Source organism: Procambarus clarkii, chromosome 19, assembly GCF_040958095.1.
Source record: "Procambarus clarkii isolate CNS0578487 chromosome 19, FALCON_Pclarkii_2.0, whole genome shotgun sequence".
NCBI lineage: Eukaryota > Metazoa > Arthropoda > Malacostraca > Decapoda > Cambaridae > Procambarus > Procambarus clarkii.
Window position 1 is genome coordinate 44,724,710 of NC_091168.1, and position 27,034 is coordinate 44,751,743.

Here is a 27,034-nt window from a genome sequence, read left to right on the forward strand (position 1 = left end):
TGTGGTGGCGGATATGGAAGCAGTGTTCACTAGTGTTATCCATTCTTCAACTGCCTTTCTAACTATTGTAGTTGCTGTGGATTTTACATCTAATCCAGCTGCTCTCGTTGGATGAATGTTGAGTTTGTTGCGCAGGGCTGCAGTTGCTTCACATTCCAATAAGTAAAATAACATATTTTCTTGCATCATTGAGGTTAACCAATAGACAAATTTAACAAAAAATTATTACAGTTTATTATTTAAAGTTTATTACACAAAAACTTTATAAAATTATCAATAGCCAATTTCTAGTCAGGAGTTACCAGGCATCACACTCAATATCCGGATCATAGCCATTATATACCTTATTCCTGGTACCCCGCCTACCAAACCATCTCTCGTGGTTGCTGTCAATGTAGCCAAAGCGTTCGTCGCTACTTACATCACGCTCGCCTCTACCATTTCCACCACGTTCGAGATCTCTATTACTGTAATTAATGAATTTTCTGCCTTTGTATGCACTCCGTTTGTTAGTACGATCGCCAAGACGGTAGCCAGTGCGGTCTTTTCCACGATAGCCACTTCTGTAGACTCTGTTGTAGTCAAGCAGATCTTTTATGTCGCCACTACCTAAATATCAGGAAGATAATACAACTCATTAATTACTATATTTCATAGTAGAACAACAAATACATGAATAATGACATCACTAGAACTTGATACATTAATGTGAAAATGTTCAAAGCTAAGAAGTCAACCTTTCCATAAGAGAAAACTTGCAAAGAAAATCTAATGTCATGACTTACCAGCTGATCCGCCATCCATGGTGATTCCTATTGGTCGGCCATGAAAACGAAAACCATTGTACTGCTTGAGAGCTTGAAGTGCATCTGCTTCTCAGGCAAAGACAATATACGCTGTACCTAATGACTTTCCCAAGTTATCATTGTTAACTGCTGCATTTATAATGGTTCCAAATTCAGCAAACAGCTCCTGAAAAAGATTGAAGATTCTGTATTGGAGAACAAGTACATATTTAAAAACGGGCTGAGAATAGCTTGAGTTACACCACTTTATTGTTGTGCGTTTTGCACGCACTACACTACAATAATAATAATGAACTACAATACAATAATAATATGAATTAATATTTCAAGTTCATATTAGAGTTAACTGATGCGCTAGAAATCTTATTACTGCAGAATTCTCTCATAACTTTCTTTCATTCATATTCAATATTCTTTGACTCACATAAATTTCTGCGTCTGTTACTGTATATCGCAGGTTAGATATGAGGACTTTGGCCGATTCACCCAACTTATGATTGCGGAATCCTTCCCTCTTGTGCATGGTGTTGCTCCTTCTGCAATTGTCCTGTAAAACGTGATTTTTTTTTTAATATATAACATGGTTTCATCGAGTAAGACTTCTTAAAAACTCAATGAAAAATGATTTAGACAAAAATAGGAATCATTCAAGCAGAACTAGTAATATAAAAGTTAACGTTCCTCTAATCCGGAATATTATGCCTCTGATTCACTAACTCAGATACAGTTAACATATTAAGAATCATAAAAACTCCATCATTAGAAATGATTGAAATAGGTTACTTTACATTTTGTAGTTATTAGTTGAAATTTAATGTTTACTAATTATCTCAGATTGATATAAGGAAAGCGGAACTTACTTTGTCTGTCATATCCTTGCATTGACTTGCCACAACCACAGTGCTCAAAACAGACATCCTCTGAGGATCTTCTGAACGGTCTCGACATGTTCTTGAACCAACCATATTCATTCGAGTCTTAATATAGTCTTCCAGGCTCATATCAATATCAGCTGCCATGTTTGGAGGTAGAAATGACAGGATGTATCCTTAACTGAATGGATAACCAACACACTATCTTCTAGCCAGTTTACACACAGTCCGATCGACGTTTTTCTGCCAGATTTTCAGATCTTTTTATGTTAAAATACCTCACCTCTACATGTACCTGACGAAATGGAAATAAGCAAATCCACAAGGGCCGTGACGAGGATTCGAACCTGCGTCCGGGAGCATCCCAGACACTGCCTTAATCGACTGATGTATCACGTTAGTGTGATTTCTGTGTGAAATGGAAATATTTATGAAATCATCATCGGTTGCAGTCAATTGTATTGGTTTACCGGTTCACCATAGCCCGTGCTACATAGAAATTTTAGTTACTAAATTAGAAAAAAAGTTCCTTTTAGAGTAGATCAATCTAAAACAACAATAACAACATGCAATGAAGAAAATCGATAATAAGAACATAAGAACAAAGGTAACGGCAGAAGGCCTATTGGCCCATACGATACAGCTCCTATTTATAACCACCCAATCCCATTCATATACATGTACAACCCACGCTTGAAAAAATCGAGGGACTCCATCTCCACCACGTTATGCGGTAATTGAGTCCACAAATCAACAACCCTGTTACCGAATCAGTATTTATTCAAGTCTTTCCTAAATTTAAACTTATCCAATTTATACCCATTGTTTCGTGTTCTGTCTTGTGTTGATACTTTTAATAGACTATTATTATCCCCCTTGTTATGTTCATTTATCCACTTGTAAACCTCTATCATGTCACCCTTAACTCTTCGCCTTTCCAGTGAATGCAATTTAGGCTTTGGTAATCTTTCTTCATATGAAAGATTTCTAATTTGGGGAATTAACTTTGTCATCCTACGCTGGACATGTTCATGTAACGGGGAGTGGGGGGAAATAGCTCTATCTTGTCCATTATTCCACCCCCCAGTTAACTAACGAGGCCGGGGGAAACAGCTCTCTCTAGTCCGTTATCCCGTCCCCAGTTAGCTAACTATTCTAGAGCACTCCCAGAGTTCCTACGGCAACCTCTCTCGTTCAACACCTTGTAACCTAGGTATTCGACTACCTAGGTGCAGCGACTACAAGGCGCCATAACTTGATCAGCTACCCGAAACCCTAGAGAGAACTCTAGAATACATTTCACTGCCACAAACGTATAAGAGAAAACGAAAGGAAAGAAATGAATAGTGAAGTAATTAGTGAGGGTTTGGGGTGAAAGGTAGAGAGGTGGGAGGAGCGAGGAGGGTCATTAGTTGAAAGTGAGAGTTTAGAGAGGGGTGGAGGGAGAGGAGTAGATAGGTAGAAGTAGAAAAGTAGATAGCAGAAGTAAAAGAGTAGATAGTAGAAGACGAAATGCTGCCACCATCCATTCATGATCATTACATACAAGACAAGGAATGGAACTTGCCTGTATCACAAAATTCTCAAAGGATGTTATCATGAGTTCATTATTAGTATGTTCCCTCTGTACCATGTATCAACTCCAAACATGTACTCATTTATATCATGAACCCAGTAACCACAGAGGCTTTCTCAAATCCTCAACTCAAAGCTCTAGGGAACAAAGTTAAACACAATTTAAATAATAAATTCATAATTATATTTCACATGAAGTATCATAATTTAGCAATTCAATTAAAATGTTCCAGTTTAATATGCAAAGTGAGTCATCATCCAAGAATTCGAGAACCCTACAACTTGACTGCCCCTGATCATCACACAACACTTGTAAAACACGACAAGTCACCTTACTGTTCACTCACCAAGTGTCTCTGCCTATAGCTGGATAGAGGGGGGGGGGGGGGGTCTGTAGTTGACAGAGACTCCCGCCCTGCCGGCCGACAGCCTTCCTGCTAGGCCGTCTCTTCTGCAATCCTGACTGCCGTTCTGTCTGTTAATGCCCCATGCTGGATAGCTCTCCGAGTTTATATTGGGGAACCTAGTAGCTAACTCCGCCCACAAGTAGATAGCCTCCGGCACTACCAAGCCACTCCTTAAACGTCGGCATGTTTGAAGGCTACCCGGCTCCAATTATACGCTTAGCGGAAGCAAGGTGAAATTATCATGATCTGACCTCAGGTCACTTGGGGTCATTAACGGTTAGAGGTGTGAGATCTCAGGCAGACAACTGGCGCCTCTCAGATCCTTGTCTGTGACTCGTGTACTCTATATATATTTTAAATAAACTAACCCAAACACTTTTACAGTGTTACATCTCCCCTTCTCCCCGAAATAAAGTTTTTGCAACACTGCTAAAGCAAGCTAGCTGTGTGCAACAACTTTATTAACGAAAAAAAAAATACATCCTAGCTAAACAAATATACATCATCCTACTCTAAAAAAATGAAATATGTAGACAGACGTCCATTGTCTCTGGCTGGGCGACGTCACTGCTTGGTCTTGTAGATAATCCTGTACCACATTTCTTCAACACAACTGCCTCCGTCGCTTCTCCGTCGTTAACGCACAACAACCCTCATTCAAGTGAATTTTTATTCATTCTATAGTAAGGCGACCAAAACTGAACATAAGAACATAGGAAAAACGGTAATTGCAGAAGGCCTATTGGCCCATACGAGACCACCTATCTATAACCACCCAATCCCACTCTTATACATCACCAACCCCACGCTTGATATAATCGAGGGACCCCACCTCCACCACGTTATGTGGTAATTGGTTCCACAAATCAACAACCCTGTTACCGAACCAGTATTTACCCAAATCTTTCCCAAATTGTGTTGATAAGTCTTTCCGTAGTAACATTATTGTAGCAATAATGGAAGAATTGATGAATCTAGTTGGAACTCTGAGAGCTGAGATGGATTCCCTACTTGAGGTGGTAAGACAGCTGAAACATAAGAACATCAGGACAAAGGCAACTGCAGAAGGCCTATTGGCCCATACGAGGCAGCTCCTATTTATAACCACCCAATCCCACTCATATACTTGTCAAACCCGCGCTTGAAACAATCGAGGGACCCCACCTCCAGCACGTTATGCGGTAATTGGTTCCACAAATCAACAACCCTGTTACTGAGCCAGTATTTACCCAAGTCTTTCCTAAATCTAAACTTATCCAATTTATACCCATTGTTTCGTGTTCTGTCTTGTGTTAATACTTTCAATACCCTATTAATATCCCCTTTGTTATGTCTATTCACCCACTTGTAAACCTCTATCATGTCACCCCTAACTCTTCGCCTTTCCAGTGAATGCAACTTAAGCTTTATTAATCTTTCTTCATATGAAAGATTTCTAATTTGGGGAATTAACTTAGTCATCCTACGCTGGACACGTTCAAGTGAATTGATATATATTCTATAGTACGGCGACCAAAACTGGACTGCATAATCTAAATGGGGCCTAACCAGAGCAAGATATTGCTGAAGAACCACACCAGGTGTCATGTTACTAACGCTTCGATTAACAAATCCCAGTGTCCTATTCGCCTTATTACGAACATTCATGCATTGATCCTTTTGTTTTAAATTCTTACTAATCATAACTCCCAGATCCCTTTCGCAATCCGACTTCGCAATCTCAACACCATCTAGCTCGTATCTTGTAACTCTATCATCATTACCTAGCCGCAAAACTTTACATTTATTAGAATTAAACTGCATCTGCCAGTCTTTTGACCATTTTAAAACCCTGTTTAGATCAACTTGAAGTGATAGCGAGTCTTCTTTCGTGTTAATTTCCCTACCGATTTTTGTATCATCTCAAACTCAAATATCATCGATTTGCTACTCAAACCTAAATCTAAATCATTTATATATATTATAAACAACAGAAGTGCCAGGACAGAGCCCTGAGGTACTCCACTAACAACATTAACCCACTCTGACTTAACCCCATTTATGCTAACTCTCTGTTTCCTTTGGAATAGCCATACCCTAATCCAACTTAATATAGCTCCCCAAATACCATGTGCTTCTATTTTTTTAATTATTCTTTCATGTGGCACTGTATCAAAAGCTTTGCTAATGTCAAGGTACACAACATCACAATCCTTACCACTATCAACTGCCTCAACTATGCTGGAGTAAAAAGTTAGCAAATTTGTTAAACATGAATGGCCATTTGTAAAACCATGTTGCGACTCATTTATTAATTTATGTTTTTCAAGATGCAGATGAATTGTATTTGCAATTATTGATTCAAGTAACTTCCCCACAATAGACGTTAGGCTATTTGGCCGATAGTTTGACGCAAGTGATCTATCTCCTTTCTTAAAAATTGGTACCACATTAGCTACCTTCCATGACTCTGGCACTCTGCCTAACTCTATTGATTTATTAAATATGGTAGACAGTGGCTCGGAAAGCTCCTCTTTGCATTCTTTAAGCACCCTGGTTGATTTTGATTGTTGCCGCCGAAGGCGGCTAGTTTATTGTGCACCCCATACTCATCCTGTGAGCGGTAGCGCAAAAGCATTACAGAGGGCACAAAAGGTCTTTTCATCTTAGATTATTACATAAACAATTTCTTCAATCCTTCACACCTTATAGATACAATGTCAGCTAGTTACAGAGAAAGTGCTATTACAAGAGCTACATCTTTACAGTAAGTCATCATACATTAATGGTAGGTCTTATCGTTAATACATAATAGTTTGGCCAATGGGGATATTACAGAGTCATAGGGGAGCTTCTGTTTATTATTAGTCCTCACAATACACTACTTGTTTCTGAATCTCATATGTCGTTCATCTACTGGAAGCAAAATGTGGGTACAGTGCAAGGATTTCAGGTAATTTATCCATGGTAATAAGATAGGTTGCCATATCATACAGAGTGAGCTTAGATCTATCTCTAAAAGGCTCAATTTTACAACAATCCAAGATATAGTGTTCGAGTGTGTGTCCCTGCCTATGTCCACACACTTTACACTTTACTTCATCTAGATCCCTATACAAGCCGAACTGCCAGAGATACTTGTAGCCAAGTCTTATACGAGCTGTGACAACATCTGTTAGTCTACTGACTTTGTTACTTGCCCATACACATGTTTTACTTCACACATTTCATTGTGATGAACAATGGACCTACTAGTTCCAGTTTGCACTGTTCTACTTTCTTCAAATCCATCTAGGAGTTCTCGTCTAATGACACTTTTAAGGGACCTATTTGATAACTCAAGATTCCATTCAATACTGTCTTTATTTACTGCAGCCTTAGCAAGGGCGTCAACTTTGTCATGTTCCTGCATGCCAATGTGAGAAGGAATCCACAACATTTTTATATTTACCCTCTTGCTAAGTATTCTTACATATCTACGTCTAGCTTCCAGGCAAACACTTCATCCGGCCCTGGGGATTTGTTTGGTTTTAGTTTTACTATTTGTTTAATTACATCCTCCCTGGTAACTGCTAAACTAGTCAACCTGTCTTCATCCCCACCCACATATAATTGTTCAGCTGAAGGCATATTGTTAAGTTCTTCTTTAGTAAATACAGATATAAAACATTTGTTAAAAATACTACTCATCTCTTCTTCATTAGCATTACAACATTAACATTAACTTAACTCTTCTCCGTTAACTGACCTGTCTCGATTTTTAATGGACTTATCCTGTCCCTAACCTTTGTTCGATATAACTGAAAAAAACTTTTAGGATTTGCCTTTGCTTGGCCTGCTATACGAACTTCATAGTTTATTTTTGCTCTCCTTATCTCTTTTTTAATATTTCTAACCAGTTGTGCGAATTCTTGTTCAAAACTGACTTCCCCATTCTTAATCCCTTTGTACCAAGCTCTCTTTCTACGTATAAGGTTTTTCAGATCCTTTGTTGTCCATTTCGGGACATTTGCGTTTGATCTATTCAATTTGTGAGGCATAGTACTTTCCTGTGCTTTGCGTAAAATATTTGTAATTAAGTTAAGAGCATAAGAACAAAGGCAACCGCAGAAGGCCCATTGGCCACGAGGCAGCTCCTATCTATAACCACCCAATCCCACTCATATACATGTCCAACCCACGCATGAAACAATCGAGGGACCCCACTTCCACCACGTTACGCGGCAATTGGTTCCACAAATCAAAAGCTGTTTTATACCTCTGAATCAGTCTTCACTCCTAACTCAACCAACAACATTTCCTCAGGTGCTAATACAAATAATGGGATTATTTCCATTTCCAGCCATAATATCATTCATGTTGTTTATAATGTCACCAATTCCAGCTCCGGGATAGCAAACCCTTAACCTGTTCCCCCTATTTCTAGCACAAAACGGTTTGTCTAAGTACCTCACCTGGGAATCTCCCACAACCAAAATTTGCTTAGATGCCTCCTTAACTTTCTGAGCACCTTGAGGGGCTTGCGCTTCATTGCTCTTCTTTGATTTCCTTTTCGAGTGAACTGCAGGCTCACCACAGCACTCGTCTTCCACCACGGCAAATGAATTTGTAGTCGTTAGGGCGTCTGTAGGCGGCCTTGTGAAGGTCTTCTTAAGACCCCTGTCCTTTACGACTTTCCACGACGAGGTCTTTTTAATATTGGCCTCCTCCTTCGTTTCTTCTTGATGTTATTTCAGCTGTCGTACCTCCTCGACATAATTCTGTCGTACCATGAATCGTACTCCGTACGAATTCTGTCATACGGAGATATTTCTCTCTCTGCTCTCAGAATTCCATCTAGATTTATCAGTTCCTTCACTAATCCTTACATTATTGCTATAATAATATTACTACGGTTATTACTACCTATTATTACTATGTTATTCGAGATGAAGATGCATGGTATTTGCAGTTATTGATTCAAGTAACTTTCCCACAACCGACGCTTAGATAATTTGCCGATAGTTGGACGCAAGTGATCTATCTTCATTCTTGAAAATTGGTACCAAATTAGCAACTTTCCACGACTCTGAAACTCTGCCTGACTCTAATGATTTATTAAATATGGTAGACAATGCTCGCAAAACTCCTTTTCGCATTCGTTAGACATACTGCTAAACTACTGGAATATGTGAAAGTTGTGGGTCAATATGTGTTGAAATCCAGTCACAAAAAAATACCACCCTCCCCCACAAATATATATAGATATGTTAATGACAGCCTTGATGTTACATTGAGACGGTTTCAGGGCTTTGCGTCCTCGCGGCCCAGTCCCCGACCAGGCGTTCTCTTTGCTGGACTGGTCAACCATAGAGTTTGAAACCTGTAAATAAATCGGCCAAAACAAATAACAGTCACTACTTCTGCCACCTGTGACTTAATAAGATGTTGACCAATTTCGTTCCAACTTCTCGTGCTTAGTGCCGGATATACATTCTCCAAGATGTAGAAGTCACAACAACATCCGCATAAAAAATAAAGGAGAAAAATGTAGTTGTCAACTTTCAGACAAAGAGACATAACAAATATTGCAATTGAGCAATGTATTTATATGCTATATAATAAATACTGCATAATAACATACTCATTATTATGGGAGAAATCTGACCCTCCAGGTGTCATCAGCTGAATACCAACTTTGGAAACCTTTCTTATTAATGATTTTCTTTTTTGTGCATCGGAGATGTGGTTGCATTTCTTTATTCCTAATTGCCAGTAAATAGGAGATGTTATCGTTAATATCAGTACTGGTTGCCGCCTGTCGTGCACGCATGAATTTAAAAAAATCATTTCTTAACACATTCCGATGAAATTTTCACTACGTTGATACCAAATAACGGGAGATTCATTTAGATTGTTTTCACTATATTTCATATTTGGAAAAATCTCCAGTCACCAGGCCCCTTAAGTTACTCTTTAGTAAATACAGAGATAAAATATTTATTAAAAATTCTACTCATCTCTTTGTCATTATCAAAGAGATGAGATGCCCTGTCTCCGTTTTTAATGGACCTATCCTTTCCTAATCTTTGTTTGATATAAATGAAAAAACCTTTAGGATTTGTCTTTGCTCTCCCTGCTATGAGAACTTCATAGTTTATTTTTGACCGCATTTCTTGTTTTAACATTTCTAACCAGTAGGACGACTTCTTGCTCTGAACCGTCTTCCCCACTCTTAATCCTTTTGTACCAAGTTCTCTTCCTACCTATAAGGTTCTAAGCAAGAATTGTTATCCACTTCCGAACTTTATTATTCGATCTATTCAAATTTGCATGGTATACTACGTTTCTGTGCTAGGTGTAGAATATTTTTAAATAAGTTACATTTTGAATCAACATCGAAATCCCTTCCTACATCACCCATCGCTAGGTTCACGTCTCACTCTATGACCGGCCCATCCTTCTTGCCCAGGACTTTCCAATCTATTTCACCTAAACAATTTCTTAGGTGAAATAAAATCAGATAGAGAGAATATCCTTTCCTTACTCAACTTTCTGACTATGGAAAATCATTATCAAGAGGAACAGAGAGTCGACATCACGACTAAGCATCTTACAGGAGGGATGCAGTCGTTGCATTTAAACGATGTCCTGAGATTGACATCAGATAAGGAAGAGAAGGGAAGAGTGATGGAGATAAGGAAGAGAAGGCCAAACGATGTTGTTGTTATAGATTCAGCTACTGGGAACAAAAATATTCAATAAGCACGGACTATGGTGACTTACCTCGCACAGGAGCCGGCCTGTAACTGAGGTGGAAGGCCAAACGACACGGACACTTTTTATTAGATCGACGGCAGGAGGACAGAGACTACGGAGAGGTCTCACTTTTTTTCTCTCTTCCTCTCTGCTTTCACACAACTTGATAATGGTCTAGGACATACCGAAAGTCGTCTTCTGCATTGTGTTTTGGTCATCACTGGAAACCTTATTATATATTTTTTATAAAAGCAAAGAGTTAGGGAAGACATGACTGAAGTAAACAAGTGGATGAATGGGCATAAAAAGGGGACTTATGTATTACTTATGTATAATATATATCAACACACAATAGAAAAGAAAATAAGTGATATAAACTTGATAAGTTTAGAATGAGGAAAGATGTGGGTAAATGCTGGTTCGGTAACAGGTATGTTACCGAACCAGCAGGGATCTATTAGGCTACTGTGTAACATAATAGTTTCACATCCTGTTACCGAACCAGCATTAACCTACATCTTTCCTCATTCTAAACTTATAAAGTTTATATCACTTATTTCCTTTTCTATTGTGTGTTGATATATATTATACAAAATGCTGGTTCGGTAACAGGGATGTGAAACTATTATGTTACACATTAGCACAGTAGCCTAATAGATCCCTGCTGGTTCGGTAACATACCTGTTACCGAACCAGCATTTACCCAGGTCTTTCCTCATTCTAAACTTATCAAATTTATATCACTTATTTCCTTTTCTATTGTGTGTTGACATACTGCTACTGTGTAGCATAATAGTAATAGTTCATAAAATATTTGGGTCAAGGTTTTAAATCGAGGTGGGGGTTTCCTCCTTTTCCCTTGAATATTTGTCTCTTCTGTTTAGTGCACTGGTTTTAGTCTTATAATAACATTATCTTGGTGGTGGATGTAGATGCAGAATGTTCACTAGTGTTGTTCTGTGGCGACTTTTGATATTTGCATGTATTTTCTTCTTGATTTGCTGCTTAATCTGTGAAAAACTTGAAGGTATTTTAGCCTGTACCGCCAGCAAGAAAAGACAGCATTCAGAGATCCTTTCAGAAAAACCTACAGGGTAGAACAAGCTCATGGATGGATAATGTAGTCAAGATTGTAGAGAAAATGGACCTGAAATGGACCATTAAAAACAAAGGGGAAGATAGACCATATCCACACTTTCGATAGCCTCCTCCATGGGAAGAATCGAATCTAAAGATAATCATTGAAAGATTACCAGTTAAAAAATCAGCATGTGACCCGCAGAGGCTCAAGGAAGTAATAGAACAACAAATGGAAAATATCTCTAACCCTACAACGACTCACATCTTCACAGACGGATCAGTTGATCAAGGAAAAGGTTCTGCTGGGGCAGCAGTTTACACTACCAACCATAAAGCTTACTGGAGCATGAATGGTGCTCAACATTGCAAACAGAATTATATGGCCTGAAGGAGGCAATAAACTATACAATTGAGAATAATTTACATGTCATACAGACTCTAAATCTTCGCTCCAGGCATTGTTATCCAGTCAGCACAGAGATAATATACAACTCCTCACAGAAATTCAACATATAGGAAAAGAAGCCCATAATCGAGGGCTGTCAATCACCCTAAATTGGATACCAAGTCACATTGGCATAGATGGTAATGAAAAGGCAGACTCACTAGCAAAAACTGCCGCTGCTCTACCTGTTGTAAAGGTTCAAATACCTCCAAGTTTCTCACAGATAAAGGAGCAAATCAAGAAGAAAATATTCTCAACTAACAAAAGTCGCCGCAGAGCCAAAGAAGCGGAAGGAAGATCCACTGCGATATGGTACGAACAAGCCACCGGTTACTCCTCTTTCAAGCCTGGCAAAAAGATATCCAGAGACATTGCAGTAGCCATAGACAGACTCAGACTTGGTTACAAGTGCTGCTGGCACTTGTAGCCAATAGTTAAAGAGTGTCACATCTGTGAAACAGAAGCAGAGGCGCCACTATTGCACTACTTACTGGAATGTGAGGCTACTGAAGCCCTTGAGCATCAAACTCAATATTAATCCAACGACAGCAGCTGCGTTAGATGCACAATCCACCGCGACTACAATGATTAGAAAAGGCGTTGAGGAATGGGACTTCTGCATCTGCATTCGCCACCAAGATAATGTTAATGAAATAAGATTAAAACCAGTGCACTAAAACAGAAGCGATAAATAAGTAAGGAAAAAGGAAAAATCCCCTCCTCCATTTCAAACTTGGACCCTAATATCACAGAAGCAAGGTTATCAGGTATAACCAAACTCTATTACGGGCTCACCATAGCCCGTGCTACATGGACACTTTGTCCTGAGAAGCTAAATCTGAAACAACAACAACGGTAAAGCAGTGGCAGTTTTTGCTAGTAAGTCTGCCCTTTCATTACCATCTATACCAATGTGACTTGTACTCCAATTTAGGGTAATTGACAGCTCAAGATTGTGGGCTTTTCCTATATTTACGATTTCTGTGATGAATTGTATATGATTTCTATGCTAGCTGGATAACAATGCCTGGAGAGTCGACATGCATGATGACATGATGTAAATTATTCTCAATTGTATAATTTATTGCCTTTTTCAGGGTATATTATTCTGTTTGCAAAGTTGAACACCCACTATTCATGCTCCAGTAACTTCATGGGTATAAGTGTAAACTGCTAAACAAGCAGAACCTCATTCTTAATCAACTGATCCATCTGTGAAGATGTGTGTAGTTGCAAATCTTGAGATGGTATCCGTTTGTTGTTCTTTGACAGTTTTGAGCCTCTGCGAAGCAAACTTGTCTTAGTCTTGTTTCAATAACGTTTTAAAGTCACAATAACGTGGCTGAAATATGTTGACCAAACCACACACTAGAAATATAAGGGAAGACGACGTTTCGGTCCGTCCTGGATCATTCTCACAATCGACTTGAGCAGCTGGATTATATGTAAAATCCACAGGAACTACAATAGTTAGAAAGGCAGTTGAAGAATGGATAACACTTGTGAACACTGCTTCCATATCCGCCACCACCATAAAGTTATTAATATTGACAAACCACACACTAGAAAGTAAAGGGACGACGACGTTTCGGTCCGTCCTGGATCATTCACACAATCGACTAGTGTGTGGTTTGGTCAATATTAATAACGTTATTGTGGTGGCGGATATGGAAGCAGTGTTCACTAGTGTTATCCATTCTTCAACTGCCTTTCTAACTATTGTAGTTGCTGTGGATTTTACATCTAATCCAGCTGCTCTCGTTGGATGAATGTTGAGTTTGTTGCGCAGGGCTGCAGTTGCTTCACATTCCAATAAGTAAAATAACATATTTTCTTGCATCATTGAGGTTAACCAATAGACAAATTTAACAAAAAATTATTACAGTTTATTATTTAAAGTTTATTACACAAAAACTTATAAAATTATCAATAGCCAATTTCTAGTCAGGAGTTACCAGGCATCACACTCAATATCCGGATCATTGCCATTATATACCTTATTCCTGGTACCCCGCCTACCAAACCATCTCTCGTGGTTGCTGTCAATGTAGCCAAAGCGTTCGTCACTACTTACATCACGCTCGCCTCTACCATTTCCACCACGTTCGACATCTCTATTACTGTAATTAATGAATTTTCTGCCTTTGTATGCACTCCGTTTGTTAGTACGATCGCCAAGACGGTAGCCAGTGCGGTCTTTTCCACGATAGCCACTTCTGTAGACTCTGTTGTAGTCAAGCCGATCTTTTATGTCGCCACTACCTAAATATCGGGAAGATAATACAACTCATTAATTACTATATTTCATAGTAGAACAACAAATACATGGATAATGACATCACTAGAACTTGACACATTAATGTGAAAAGCTAAGAAGTCAACCTTTCCATAAGAGAAAACTTGCAAAGAAAATCTAATGTCATGACTTACCAGCTGATCCGCCATCCATGGTGATTCCTATTGGTCGGCCATGAAAACGAAAACCATTGTACTGCTTGAGAGCTAGAAGTGCATCTGCTTCTCGGGCAAAGACAATATACGCTGTACCTAATGACTTTCCCAAGTTATCATTGTTAACTGCTGCATTTATAATGGTTCCAAATTCAGCAAATAGCTCCTGAAAAAGATTGAAGATTCTGTATTGGAGAACAAGTACATATTTAAAAACGGGCTGAGAATAGCTTGAGTTAAACCACTTTATTGTTGTGCGTTTTGCACGCACTACACTACAATAATAATAATGAACTACAATACAATAATAATATGAACTAATATTTCAAGTTCATATTAGAGTTAACTGATGCGCTAGAAATCTTATTACTGCAGAATTCTCTCATAACTTTCTATCATTCATATTCAATATTCTTTGACTCACATAAATTTCTGCGTCTGTTACTGTATATCGCAGGTTAGATATGAGGACTTTGGCCGATTCACCCAACTTATGATTGCGGAATCCTTCCCTCTTGTGCATGGTGTTGCTCCTTCTGCAATTGTCCTGTAAAACGTGATTTTTTTTTTATATAACATGGTTTCATCGAGTAAGACTTCTTAAAAACTCAATGAAAAATGATTTAGACAAAAATAGGAATCATTCAAGCAGAACTAGTAATATAAAAGTTAACTTTCCTCTAATCCGGAATATTATGCCTCTGATTCACTAACTCAGATACAGTTAACATATTAAGAATCATAAAAATTCCATCATTAGAAATGATTGAAATAGGTTACTTTACATTTTGTAGTTATTAGTTGAAATTTAATGTTTACTAATTATCTCAGATTAATATAAGGAAAGCGTAACTTACTTTGTCTGTCATATCCTTGCATTGACTTGCCACAACCACAGTGCTCAAAACAGACATCCTCTGAGGATCTTCTGAACGGTCTCGAAATGTTCTTGAACCAACCATATTCATTCGAGTCTTAATATAGTCTTCCAGGCTCATATCAATATCAGCTGCCATGTTTGGAGGTAGAAATGACAGGATGTATCCTTAACTGAATGGATAACCAACACACTATCTTCTAGCCAGTTTACACACAGTCCGATCGACGTTTTTCTGCCAGATTTTCAGATCTATTTATGTTAAAACACCTCACCTCTACATGTACCTGACGAAATGGAAATAAACAAATCCACAAGGGCCGTGACGAGGATTCGAACCTGCGTCCGGGAGCATCCCAGACACTGCCTTAATCGACTGATGTATCACGTTAGTGTGATTTCTGTGTGAAATGGAAATATTTATGAAATCATCATCGGTTGCAGTCAATTGTATTGGTTTATCGGTTCACCATAGCCCGTGCTACATAGAAATTTTAGTTACTAAATTAGAAAAAAGTTCCTTTTAGAGTAGATCAATCTAAAACAACAATAACAACTTGCAATGAAGAAAATCGATAATAAGAACATAAGAACAAAGGTAACGGCAGAAGGCCTATTGGCCCATACGATACAGCTCCTATTTATAACCACCCAATCCCATTCATATACATGTACAACCCACGCTTGAAAAAATCGAGGGACTCCATCTCCACCACGTTATGCGGTAATTGAGTCCACAAATCAACAACCCTGTTACCGAATCAGTATTTATTCAAGTCTTTCCTAAATCTAAACTTATCCAATTTATACCCATTGTTTCGTGTTCTGTCTTGTGTTAATACTTTCAATACCCTATTAATATCCCCTTTGTTATGTCTATTCACCCACTTGTAAACCTCTATCATGTCACCCCTAACTCTTCGCCTTTCCAGTGAATGCAACTTAAGCTTTATTAATCTTTCTTCATATGAAAGATTTCTAATTTGGGGAATTAACTTAGTCATCCTACGATGGACACGTTCAAGTGAATTGATATATATTCTATAGTACGGCGACCAAAACTGAACTGCATAATCTAAATGGGGCCTAACCAGAGCAAGATATAGCTGAAGAACCACACCAGGTGTCATGTTTCTAACGCTTCGATTAACAAATCCCAGTGTCCTATTCGCCTTATTACGAACATTCATGCATTGATCCTTATGTTTTAAATTCTTACTAATCATAACTCCCAGATCCCTTTCGCAATCCGACTTCGCAATCTCAACACCATCTAGCTCGTATCTTGTAACTCTATCATCATTACCTAGCCGCAAAACTTTACATTTATTAGAATTAAACTGCATCTGCCAGTCTTTTGACCATTTTAAAACCCTATTTAGATCAACTTGAAGTGATAGCGAGTCTTCTTTCGTGTTAATTTCCCTACCGATTTTTGTATCATCTCAAACTCAAATATCATCGATTTGCTACTCAAACCTGAATCTAAATCATTTATATATATTATAAACAACAGAAGTACCAGGACAGAGCCCTGAGGTACTCCACTAACAACATTAACCCACTCTGACTTAACCCCATTTATGCTAACTCTCTGTTTCCTTTGGAATAGCCATACCCTAATCCAACTTAATATAGCTCCCCAAATACCATGTGCTTCTATTTTTTTAATTATTCTTTCATGTGGCACTGTATCAAAAGCTTTGCTAATGTCAAGGTACACAACATCACAATCCTTACCACTATCAACTGCCTCAACTATGCTGGAGTAAAAAGTTAGCAAATTTGTTAAACATGAATGGCCATTTGTAAAACCATGTTGCGACTCATTTATTAATTTATGTTTTTCAAGATGCAGATGAATTGTATTTGCAATTATTGATTCAAGTAACTTCCCCACAATAGACGTTAGGCTATTTGGCCGATAGTTTGACGCAAGTGATCTATCTCCTTTCTTAAAAATTGGTTACCACATTAGCTACCTTCCATGACTCTGGCACTCTGCCTAACTCTATTGATTTATTAAATATGGTAGACAGTGGCTCGGAAAGCTCCTCTTTGCATTCTTTAAGCACCCTGGTTGATTGATTTTGATTGTTGCCGCCGAAGGCGGCTAGTTTATTGTGCACCCCATACTCATCCTGTGAGCGGTAGCGCAAAAGCATTACAGAGGGCACAAAAGGTCTTTATCAGACCTCATCTTAGATTATTACATAAACAATTTCTTCAATCCTTCACACCTTATAGATACAATGTCAGCTAGTTACAGAGAAAGTGCTATTACAAGAGCTACATCTTTACAGTAAGTCATCATTACATTAATGGTAGGTCTTATCGTTAATACATAATAGTTTGGCCAATGGGGATATTACAGAGTCATAGCGGAGCTTCTGTTTATTATTAGTCCTCACAATACACTACTTGTTTCTGAATCTCATATGTCGTTCATCAACTGGAAGCAAAATGTGGGTACAGTGCAAGGATTTCAGGTAATTTATCCATGGTAATAAGATAAGGTTGCCATATCATACAGAGTGAGCTTAGATCTATCTCTAAAAGGCTCAATTTTACAACAATCCAAGATATAGTGTTCGAGTGTGTGTCCCTGCCTATGTTCCACACACTTTACACTTTACTTCATCTAGATCCCTATACAAGCCGAACTGCCAGAGATACTTGTAGCCAAGTCTTATACGAGCTGTGACAACATCTGTTAGTCTACTGACTTTGTTACTTGCCCATACACATGTTTTACTTCACACATTTCATTGTGATGAACAATGGACCTACTAGTTCCAGTTTGCACTGTTCTACTTTCTTCAAATCCATCTAGGAGTTCTCGTCTAATGACACTTTTAAGGGACCTATTTGATAACTCAAGATTCCATTCAATACTGTCTTTATTTACTGCAGCCTTAGCAAGGGCGTCAACTTTGTCATGTTCCTGCATGCCGATGTGAGAAGGAATCCACAACATTTTTATATTTACCCTCTTGCTAAGTATTCTTACATATCTACGTCTAGCTTCCAGGCAAACACTTCATCCGGCCCTGGGGATTTGTTTGGTTTTAGTTTTACTATTTGTTTAATTACATCCTCCCTGGTAACTGCTAAACTAGTCAACCTGTCTTCATCCTCACCCACATATAATTGTTCAGCTGAAGGCATATTGTTAAGTTCTTCTTTAGTAAATACAGATATAAAACATTTGTTAAAAATACTACTCATCACTTCTTCATTAGCATTACAACATTAACTTAACTCTTCTCCGTTAACTGACCTGTCTCGATTTTTAATGGACTTATCCTGTCCCTAACCTTTGTTCGATATAACTGAAAAAAACTTTTAGGATTTGCCTTTGCTTGGCCTGCTATACGAACTTCATAGTTTCTTTTTGCTCTCCTTATCTCTTTTTTAACATTTCTAACCAGTTGTGCGAATTCTTGTTCAAAACTGACTTCCCCATTCTTAATCCCTTTGTACCAAGCTCTCTTTCTACGTATAAGGTTTTTCAGATCCTTTGTTATCCATTTCGGGACATTTGTGTTTGATCTATTCAATTTGTGAGGCATAGTACTTTCCTGTGCTTTGCGTAAAATATTTGTAATTAAGTTAAGAGCATAAGAACAAAGGCAACCGCAGAAGGCCCATTGGCCACGAGGCAGCTCCTATCTATAACCACCCAATCCCACTCATATACATGTCCAACCCGCGCTTGAAACAATCGAGGGACCCCACTTCCACCACGTTACGCGGCAATTGGTTCCACAAATCAAAAGCTGTTTTATACCTCTGAATCAGTCTTCACTCCTAAATCAACCAACAACATTTCCTCAGGTGCTAATACAAATAATGGGATTATTTCCATTTCCAGCCATAATATCATTCATGTTGTTTATAATGTCACCAATTCCAGCTCCGGGATAGCAAACCCTTAACCTGTTCCCCCTATTTCTAGCACAAAACGGTTTGTCTAAGTACCTCACCTGGGAATCTCCCACAACCAAAATTTGCTTAGATGCCTCCTTAACTTTCTGAGCACCTTGAGGGGCTTGTGCTTCATTGCTCTTCTTTGATTTCCTTTTCGAGTGAACTGCAGGCTCACCACAGCACTCGTCTTCCACCACGGCAAATGAATTTGTAGTCGTTAGGGCGTCTGTAGGCGGCCTTGTCAAGGTCTTCTTAAGACCCTTGTCCTTTACGACTTTCTACGACGAGGTCTTTTTAATATTGGCCTCCTCCTTCGTTTCTTCTTGATGTTATTTCAGCTGTCGTACCTCCTCGACATAATTCTGTCGTACCATGAATCGTACTCCCTACGAATTCTGTCGTACGGAGATATTTCTCTCTCTGCTCTCAGAATTCCAACTAGATTTATCAGTTCCTTCCTTACATTATTACTAATCCTTACATTATTGCTATAATAATATTACTATGGTTATTACTACCTATTATTACTATGTTATTCGAGATGAAGATGCATGGTATTTGCAGTTATTGATTCAAGTAACTTTCCCACAATCGACGTTTAGATAATTTGCCGATAGTTGGACGCAAGTGATCTATCTTCTTTCTTGAAAATTGGTACCAAATTAGAAACTTTCCACGACTCTGAAACTCTGCCTGACTCTAATGATTTTTTAAATATGGTAGACAATGCTCGCAAAACTCCTTTTCGCATTCGTTAGACATACTGCTAAACGTACTCGAATATGTGAAAGTTGTGGGTCAATATGTGTTGAAATCCAGTCACAAAAAAATACCACCTTCCCCCACAAATATATATAGATATGTTAATGACAACCTTGAGACGGTTTCAGGGCTTTGCGTCCTCGCGGCCCAGTCCCCGACCAGGCGTTCTCTTTGCTGGACTGGTCAACCATAGAGTTTGAAACCTGTAAATAAATCGGCCAAAACAAATAACAGTCACTACTTCTGCCACCTGTGACTTAATAAGATGTTGACCAATTTCGTTCCAACTTCTCATGCTTAGTGCCGGATATACATTCTCCAAGATGTAGAAGTCACAACAACATCCGCATAAAAAAATAAAGGAGATAAATGTAGTTGTCAACTTTCAGACAAAGAGACATAACAAATATTGCAATTGAGCAATGTATTTATATGATATATAATAAATACTGCATAATAACATACTCATTATTATGGGAGAAATCTGACCCTCCAGGTGTCATCAGCTGAATACCAACTTTGGAAACCTTTCTTATTAATGATTTTCTTCTTTGTGCATCGGAGATGTGGTTGCATTTCTTTATTCCTAATTGCCAGTAAATAGGAGATGTTATCGTTAATATCAGTACTGGTTGCCGCCTGTCGTGCACGCATGAATTTAAAAAAATCATTTCTTAACACATTCCGATGAAATTTTCACTACGTTGATACCAAATAACGGGAGATTCATTTAGATTGTTTTCACTATATTTCATATTTGGAAAAATCTACAGTCACCAGGCCCCTTAAGTTACTCTTTAGTAAATACAGAGATAAAATGTTTATTAAAAATTCTACTCATCTCTTTATTATCAGTTATCTGCCCTGTCTCCGTTTTTAATGGACCTATCCTTTCCCTAATCTTTGTTTGATATAACTGAAAAAACCTTTAGGATTTGTCTTTGCTCTCCCTGCTATGAGAACTTCATAGTTTATTTTTTACCGCATTTCTTGTTTTAACATTTCTAACCAGTAGGACGACTTCTTGCTTTGTACCGTCTTCCCCACTCTTAATCCTTTTGTACCAAGCTCTCTTCCTACCTATAAGGTTCAAAGCAAGAATTGTTATCCACTTCCGATCTTTATTATTCGATCTATTCAAATTTGCATGGTATACTACGTTTCTGTGCTAGGTGTAGAATATTTTTAAATAAGTTACATTTTGAATCCACATCGAAATCCCTTCCTACATCACCCATCGCTAGGTTCACGTCTCACTCTATGACCGGTCCATCCTTCTTGCCCAGGACTTTCCAATCTATTTCACCTAAACAATTTCTTAGGTGAAATAAAATCAGATAGAGAGAACATCCTTTCCTTACTCAACTTTCTGACTATGGAAAATCATTATCAAGAGGAACAGAGAGTCGACATCACGACTAAGCATCTTACAGGAGGGATGCAGTCGTTGCATTTAAACGATGTCCTGAGATTGACATCAGATAAGGAAGAGAAGGGAAGAGTGATGGAGATAAGGAAGAGAAGGCAGTCTCCTCAGAACCTAGCAGTCTCCGTGGTGTAGTGGTAAGACACTCGCCTGGCGTTCCGCGAGCGCTATGTCATGGGTTCGTATCCTGGCCGGGGAGGATTTACTGGGCGCAATTCCTTAACTGTAGCCTCTGTTTAACGCAACAGTAAAATGTGTACTTGGATGAAAAAACGATTCTTCGCGGCAGGGGATCGTATTCCAGGGACCATAGGATTAAGGACTTGCCCGAAACGCTACGCGTACTAGTGGCTGTACAAGAATGTAACAACTCTTGTATATATCTCAAAAAAAAAAAAAAAAAAAAAAAAAAAAAAAAAAAAAAAAAGGCCAAACGATGTTGTTGTTATAGATTCAGCTACTGGGAACAAAAATATTCAATAAGCACGGACTATGGTGACTTACCTCGCACAGGAGCCGGCCTGTAACTGAGGTGGAAGGCCAAACGACACGGACACTTTTTATTAGATCGACGGCAGGAGGACAGAGAATACAGAGAGGTCTCACTTTTTTTCTCTCTTCCTCTCTGCTTTCACACAACTTGATAATGGTCTAGGACATACCGAAAGTCGTCTTCTGCATTGTGTTTTGGTCATCACTGGAAACCTTATTATATATTTTTTATAAAAGCAAAGAGTTAGGGAAGACATGACTGAAGTAAACAAGTGGATGAATGGGCATAAAAAGGGGATATTACTTATGTATAATATATATCAACACACAATAGAAAAGGAAATAAGTGATATAAACTTGATAAGTTTAGAATGAGGAAAGATGTGGGTAAATGCTGGTTCGGTAACAGGTATGTTACCGAACCAGCAGGGATCTATTAGGCTACTGTGTAATATAATAGTTTCACATCCCTGTTACCGAACCAGCATTTACCTACATCTTTCCTCATTCTAAACTTATAAAGTTTATATCACTTATTTCCTTTTCTATTGTGTGTTCATATATATTATACAAAATGCTGGTTCGGTAACAGGGATGTGAAACTATTATGTTATACAGTAGCCTAATAGATCCCTGCTGGTTCGGTAACATACCTGTTACCGAACCAGCATTTACCCAGGTCTTTCCTCATTCTAAACTTATCAAATTTATATCACTTATTTCCTTTTCTATTGTGTGTTGACATACTGCTACTGTGTAGCATAATAGTAATAGTTCATAAAATATTTGGGTCAAGGTTTTAAATCGAGGTGGGGGTTTCCTCCTTTTCCCTTGAATATTTGTCTCTTCTGTTTAGTGCACTGGTTTTAGTCTTATAATAACATTATCTTGGTGGTGGATGTACATGCAGAATGTTCACTAGTGTTGCTCTGTGGCGACTTTTGATATTTGCATGTATTTTCTTCTTGATTTGCTGCTTAATCTGTGAAAAAATTGAAGGTATTTTAGCCTGTACCGCCAGCAATCAAAGACATCATTCAGAGATCCTTTCAGAAAAACCTACAGTGTAGAACAAGCGAATAATGTAGAACAGTGGATAATGTAGTCAAGATTGTAGAGAAAATGGACCTGAAATGGACCATTGAAAACAAAGGGGAAGATAGACCATATCCACACTTTCGATAGCCTCCTCCATGGGAAGAATCGAATCTAAAGATAATCATTGAAAGATTACCAGTTAAAAAGTCAGCATGTGACCCGCAGAGGCTCAAGGAAGTAATAGAACAACAAATGGAAAATATCTCTAACCCTACAACGACTCACATCTTCACAGACGGATCAGTTGATCAAGGAAAAGGTTCTGCTGGGGCAGCAGTTTACACTACCAACCATAAAGCTTACTGGAGCATGAATGGTGCTCAACATTGCAAACAGAATTATATGGCCTGAAGGAGGCAATAAACTATACAATTGAGAATAATTTACATGTCATACAGACTCTAAATCTTGGCTCCGGCATTGTTATCCAGTCAGCACAGAGATAATATACAACTCCTCACAGAAATTCAACATATAGGAAAAGAAGCCCATAATCGAGGGCTGTCAATCACCCTAAATTGGATACCAAGACACATTGGCATAGATAGTAATGAATAGGCAGACTCACTAGCAAAAACTGCCGCTGCTCTACCTGTTGTAAAGGTTCAAATACCTCCAAGTTTCTCACATATAAAGGAGCAAATCAAGAAGAAAATATTCTCAACTAACAAAAGTCGCCGCAGAGCCAAAGAAGCGGAAGGAAGATCCACTGCGATATGGTACGAACAAGCCACTGGTTACTCCTCTTTCAAGCCTGGCAAAACGATATCCACAGACATTGCAGTAGCTATAGACAGACTCAAACTTGGTTACAAGTGCTGCTGGCACTTGTAGCCAATACTTAAAGAGTGTCACATCTGTGAAACAGAAGCAGAGGCGCCACTATTGCACTACTTACTGGAATGTGAGGCTACTGAAGCCCTTGAGCATCAAACTCAATATTAATCCAACGACAGCAGCTGCATTAGATGCACAATCCACCGCGACTACAATGATTAGAAAAGGCGTTGAGGAATGGGACTTCTGCATCTACATTCGCCACCAAGATAATGTTAATGAAATAAGATTAAAAGCAGTGCACTAAAACAGAAGCGATAAATAAGTAAGGAAAAAGGAAAAATCCCCTCCTCCATTTCAAACTTGGACCCTAATATCACAGAAGCAAGGTTATCAGGTATAACCAAACTCTATTACGGGCTCACCATAGCCCGTGCTACATGGACACTTTGTCCTGAGAAGCTAAATCTGAAACAACAACAACGGTAAAGCAGTGGCAGTTTTTGCTAGTAAGTCTGCCCTTTCATTACCATCTATACCAATGTGACTTGTACTCCAATTTAGGGTAATTGACAGCTCAAGATTGTGGGCTTTTCCTATATGTACGATTTCTGTGATGAATTGTATATGATTTCTATGCTAGCTGGATAACAATACCTGGAGAGTCGACATGCATGATGACATGATGTAAATTATTCTCAATTGTATAATTTATTGCCTTTTTCAGGGTATATTATTCTGTTTGCAAAGTTGAACACCCACTATTCATGCTCCAGTAACTTCATGGGTGTAAGTGTAAACTGCTAAACAAGCAGAACTTCATTCTTAATCAACTGATCGATCTGTGAAGATGTGTGTAGTTGCAAATCTTGAGATGGTATCCGTTTGTTGTTCTTTGACAGTTTTGAGCCTCTGCGAAGCAAACTTGTCTTAGTCTTGTTTCAATAACGTTATAAAGTCACAATAACGTGGCTGAAATATGTTGACCAAACCACACACTAGAAATATAAGGGAAGACGACGTTTCGGTCCGTCCTGGATCATTCTCAATATCGACTTGAGCAGCTGGATTATATGTAAAATCCACAGGAACTACAATAGTTAGAAAGGCAGTTGAAGAATGGATAACACTTGTGAACACTGCTTCCATATCCGCCACCACCATAACGTTATTAATATTGACAAACCACACAAATGGTTCCAAATTCAGCAAACAGCTCCTGAAAAAGATTGAAGATTCTGTATTGGAGAACAAGTACATATTTAAAAACGGGCTGAGAATAGCTTGAGTTACACCACTTTATTGTTGTGCGTTTTGCATGCACTACACTACAATAATAATAATGAACTACAATACAATAATAATATGAACTAATATTTCAAGTTCATATTAAAGTTAACTGATGCGCTAGAAATCTTATTACTGCAGAATTCTCTCATAACTTTCTTTCATTCATATTCAATATTCTTTGACTCACATAAATTTCTGCGTCTGTTACTGTATATCGCAGGTTAGATATGAGGACTTTGGCCGATTCACCCAACTTATGATTGCGGAATCCTTCCCTCTTGTGCATGGTGTTGCTCCTTCTGCAATTGTCCTGTAAAACGTGATTTTTTTTTATATAACATGGTTTCATCGAGTAAGACTTCTTAAAAACTCAATGAAAAATGATTTAGACAAAAATAGGAATCATTCAAGCAGAACTAGTAATATAAAAGTTAACGTTCCTCTAATCCGGAATATTATGCCTCTGATTCACTAACTCAGATACAGTTAACATATTAAGAATCATAAAAACTCCATCATTAGAAATGATTGAAATAGGTTACTTTACATTTTGTAGTTATTAGTTGAAATTTAATGTTTACTAATTATCTCAGATTAATATAAGGAAAGCGTAACTTACTTTGTCATATCCTTGCATTGACTTGCCACAACCACAGTACTCAAAACAGACATCCTCTGAGGATCTTCTGAACGGTGTCGACATGTTCTTGAACCAACCATATTCATTCGAGTCTTAATATAGTCTTCCAGGCTCATATCAATATCAGCTGCCATGTTTGGAGGTAGAAATGACAGGATGTATCCTTAACTGAATGGATAACCAACACACTATCTTCTAGCCAGTTTACACACAGTCCGATCGATGTTTTTCTGCCAGATTTTCAGATCTATTTATGTTAAAACACCTCACCTCTACATGTACCTGACGAAATGGAAATAAACAAATCCACAAGGGCCGTGACGAGGATTCGAACCTGCGTCCGGGAGCATCCCAGACACTGCCTTAATCGACTGATGTATCACGTTAGTGTGATTTCTGTGTGAAATGGAAATATTTATGAAATCATCATCGGTTGCAGTCAATTGTATTGGTTTACCGGTTCACCATAGCCCGTGCTACATAGAAATTTTAGTTACTAAATTAGAAAAAAGTTCCTTTTAGAGTAGATCAATCTAAAACAACAATAACAACTTGCAATGAAGAAAATCGATAATAAGAACATAAGAACAAAGGTAACGGCAGAAGGCCTATTGGCCCATACGATACAGCTCCTATTTATAACCACCCAATCCCATTCATATACATGTACAACCCACGCTTGAAAAAATCGAGGGACTCCATCTCCACCACGTTATGCGGTAATTGAGTCCACAAATCAACAACCCTGTTACCGAATCAGTATTTATTCAAGTCTTTCCTAAATTTAAACTTATCCAATTTATACCCATTGTTTCGTGTTCTGTCTTGTGTTGATACTTTTAATAGACTATTATTATCCCCCTTGTTATGTTCATTTATCCACTTGTAAACCTCTATCATGTCACCCTTAACTCTTCGCCTTTCCAGTGAATGCAATTTAGGCTTTGGTAATCTTTCTTCATATGAAAGATTTCTAATTTGGGGAATTAACTTTGTCATCCTACGCTGAACATGTTCAAGTGAATTTATATTCATTCTATAGTAAGGCGACCAAAACTGAACATAAGAACATAGGAAAAAAGGTAATTGCAGAAGGCCTATTGGCCCATACGAGACCACCTATCTATAACCACCCAATCCCACTCTTATACATCACCAACCCCACGCTTGATATAATCGAGGGACCCCACCTCCACCACGTTATGTGGTAATTGGTTCCACAAATCAACAACCCTGTTACCGAACCCAAATCTTTCCCAAATTGTGTTGATAAGTCTTTCCGTAGTAACATTATTATAGCAATAATGGACGAATTGATGAATCTAGTTGGAACTCTGAGAGCTGAGATGGATTCCCTACTTGAGGTGGTAAGACAGCTGAAACATAAGA

General features: G+C 38.3%; 2 protein-coding genes across 2 annotated transcripts; both read right to left on the bottom strand.

Annotated features, from left to right (window-relative positions):
* Positions 1-298: 298 nt before the first annotated feature.
* On the bottom strand, positions 299-1,825 carry LOC123752486 (aly/REF export factor 2-like). The gene is made up of 4 exons (XM_069327526.1): positions 1,667-1,825; positions 1,231-1,353; positions 903-972; positions 299-609 (listed from the first exon to the last, which is right to left on the bottom strand). Exons 1-4 carry the CDS (start codon positions 1,823-1,825, stop codon positions 299-301), a joined length of 663 nt encoding a protein of 220 aa, XP_069183627.1.
* Positions 1,826-13,853: 12,028 nt separating this feature from the next.
* On the bottom strand, positions 13,854-15,369 carry LOC138366473 (aly/REF export factor 2-like). The gene is made up of 4 exons (XM_069327527.1): positions 15,211-15,369; positions 14,778-14,900; positions 14,333-14,519; positions 13,854-14,164 (listed from the first exon to the last, which is right to left on the bottom strand). The coding sequence occupies exons 1-4, from the start codon at positions 15,367-15,369 to the stop codon at positions 13,854-13,856; spliced, it is 780 nt and encodes a 259-aa protein (XP_069183628.1).
* Positions 15,370-27,034: the final 11,665 nt, after the last annotated feature.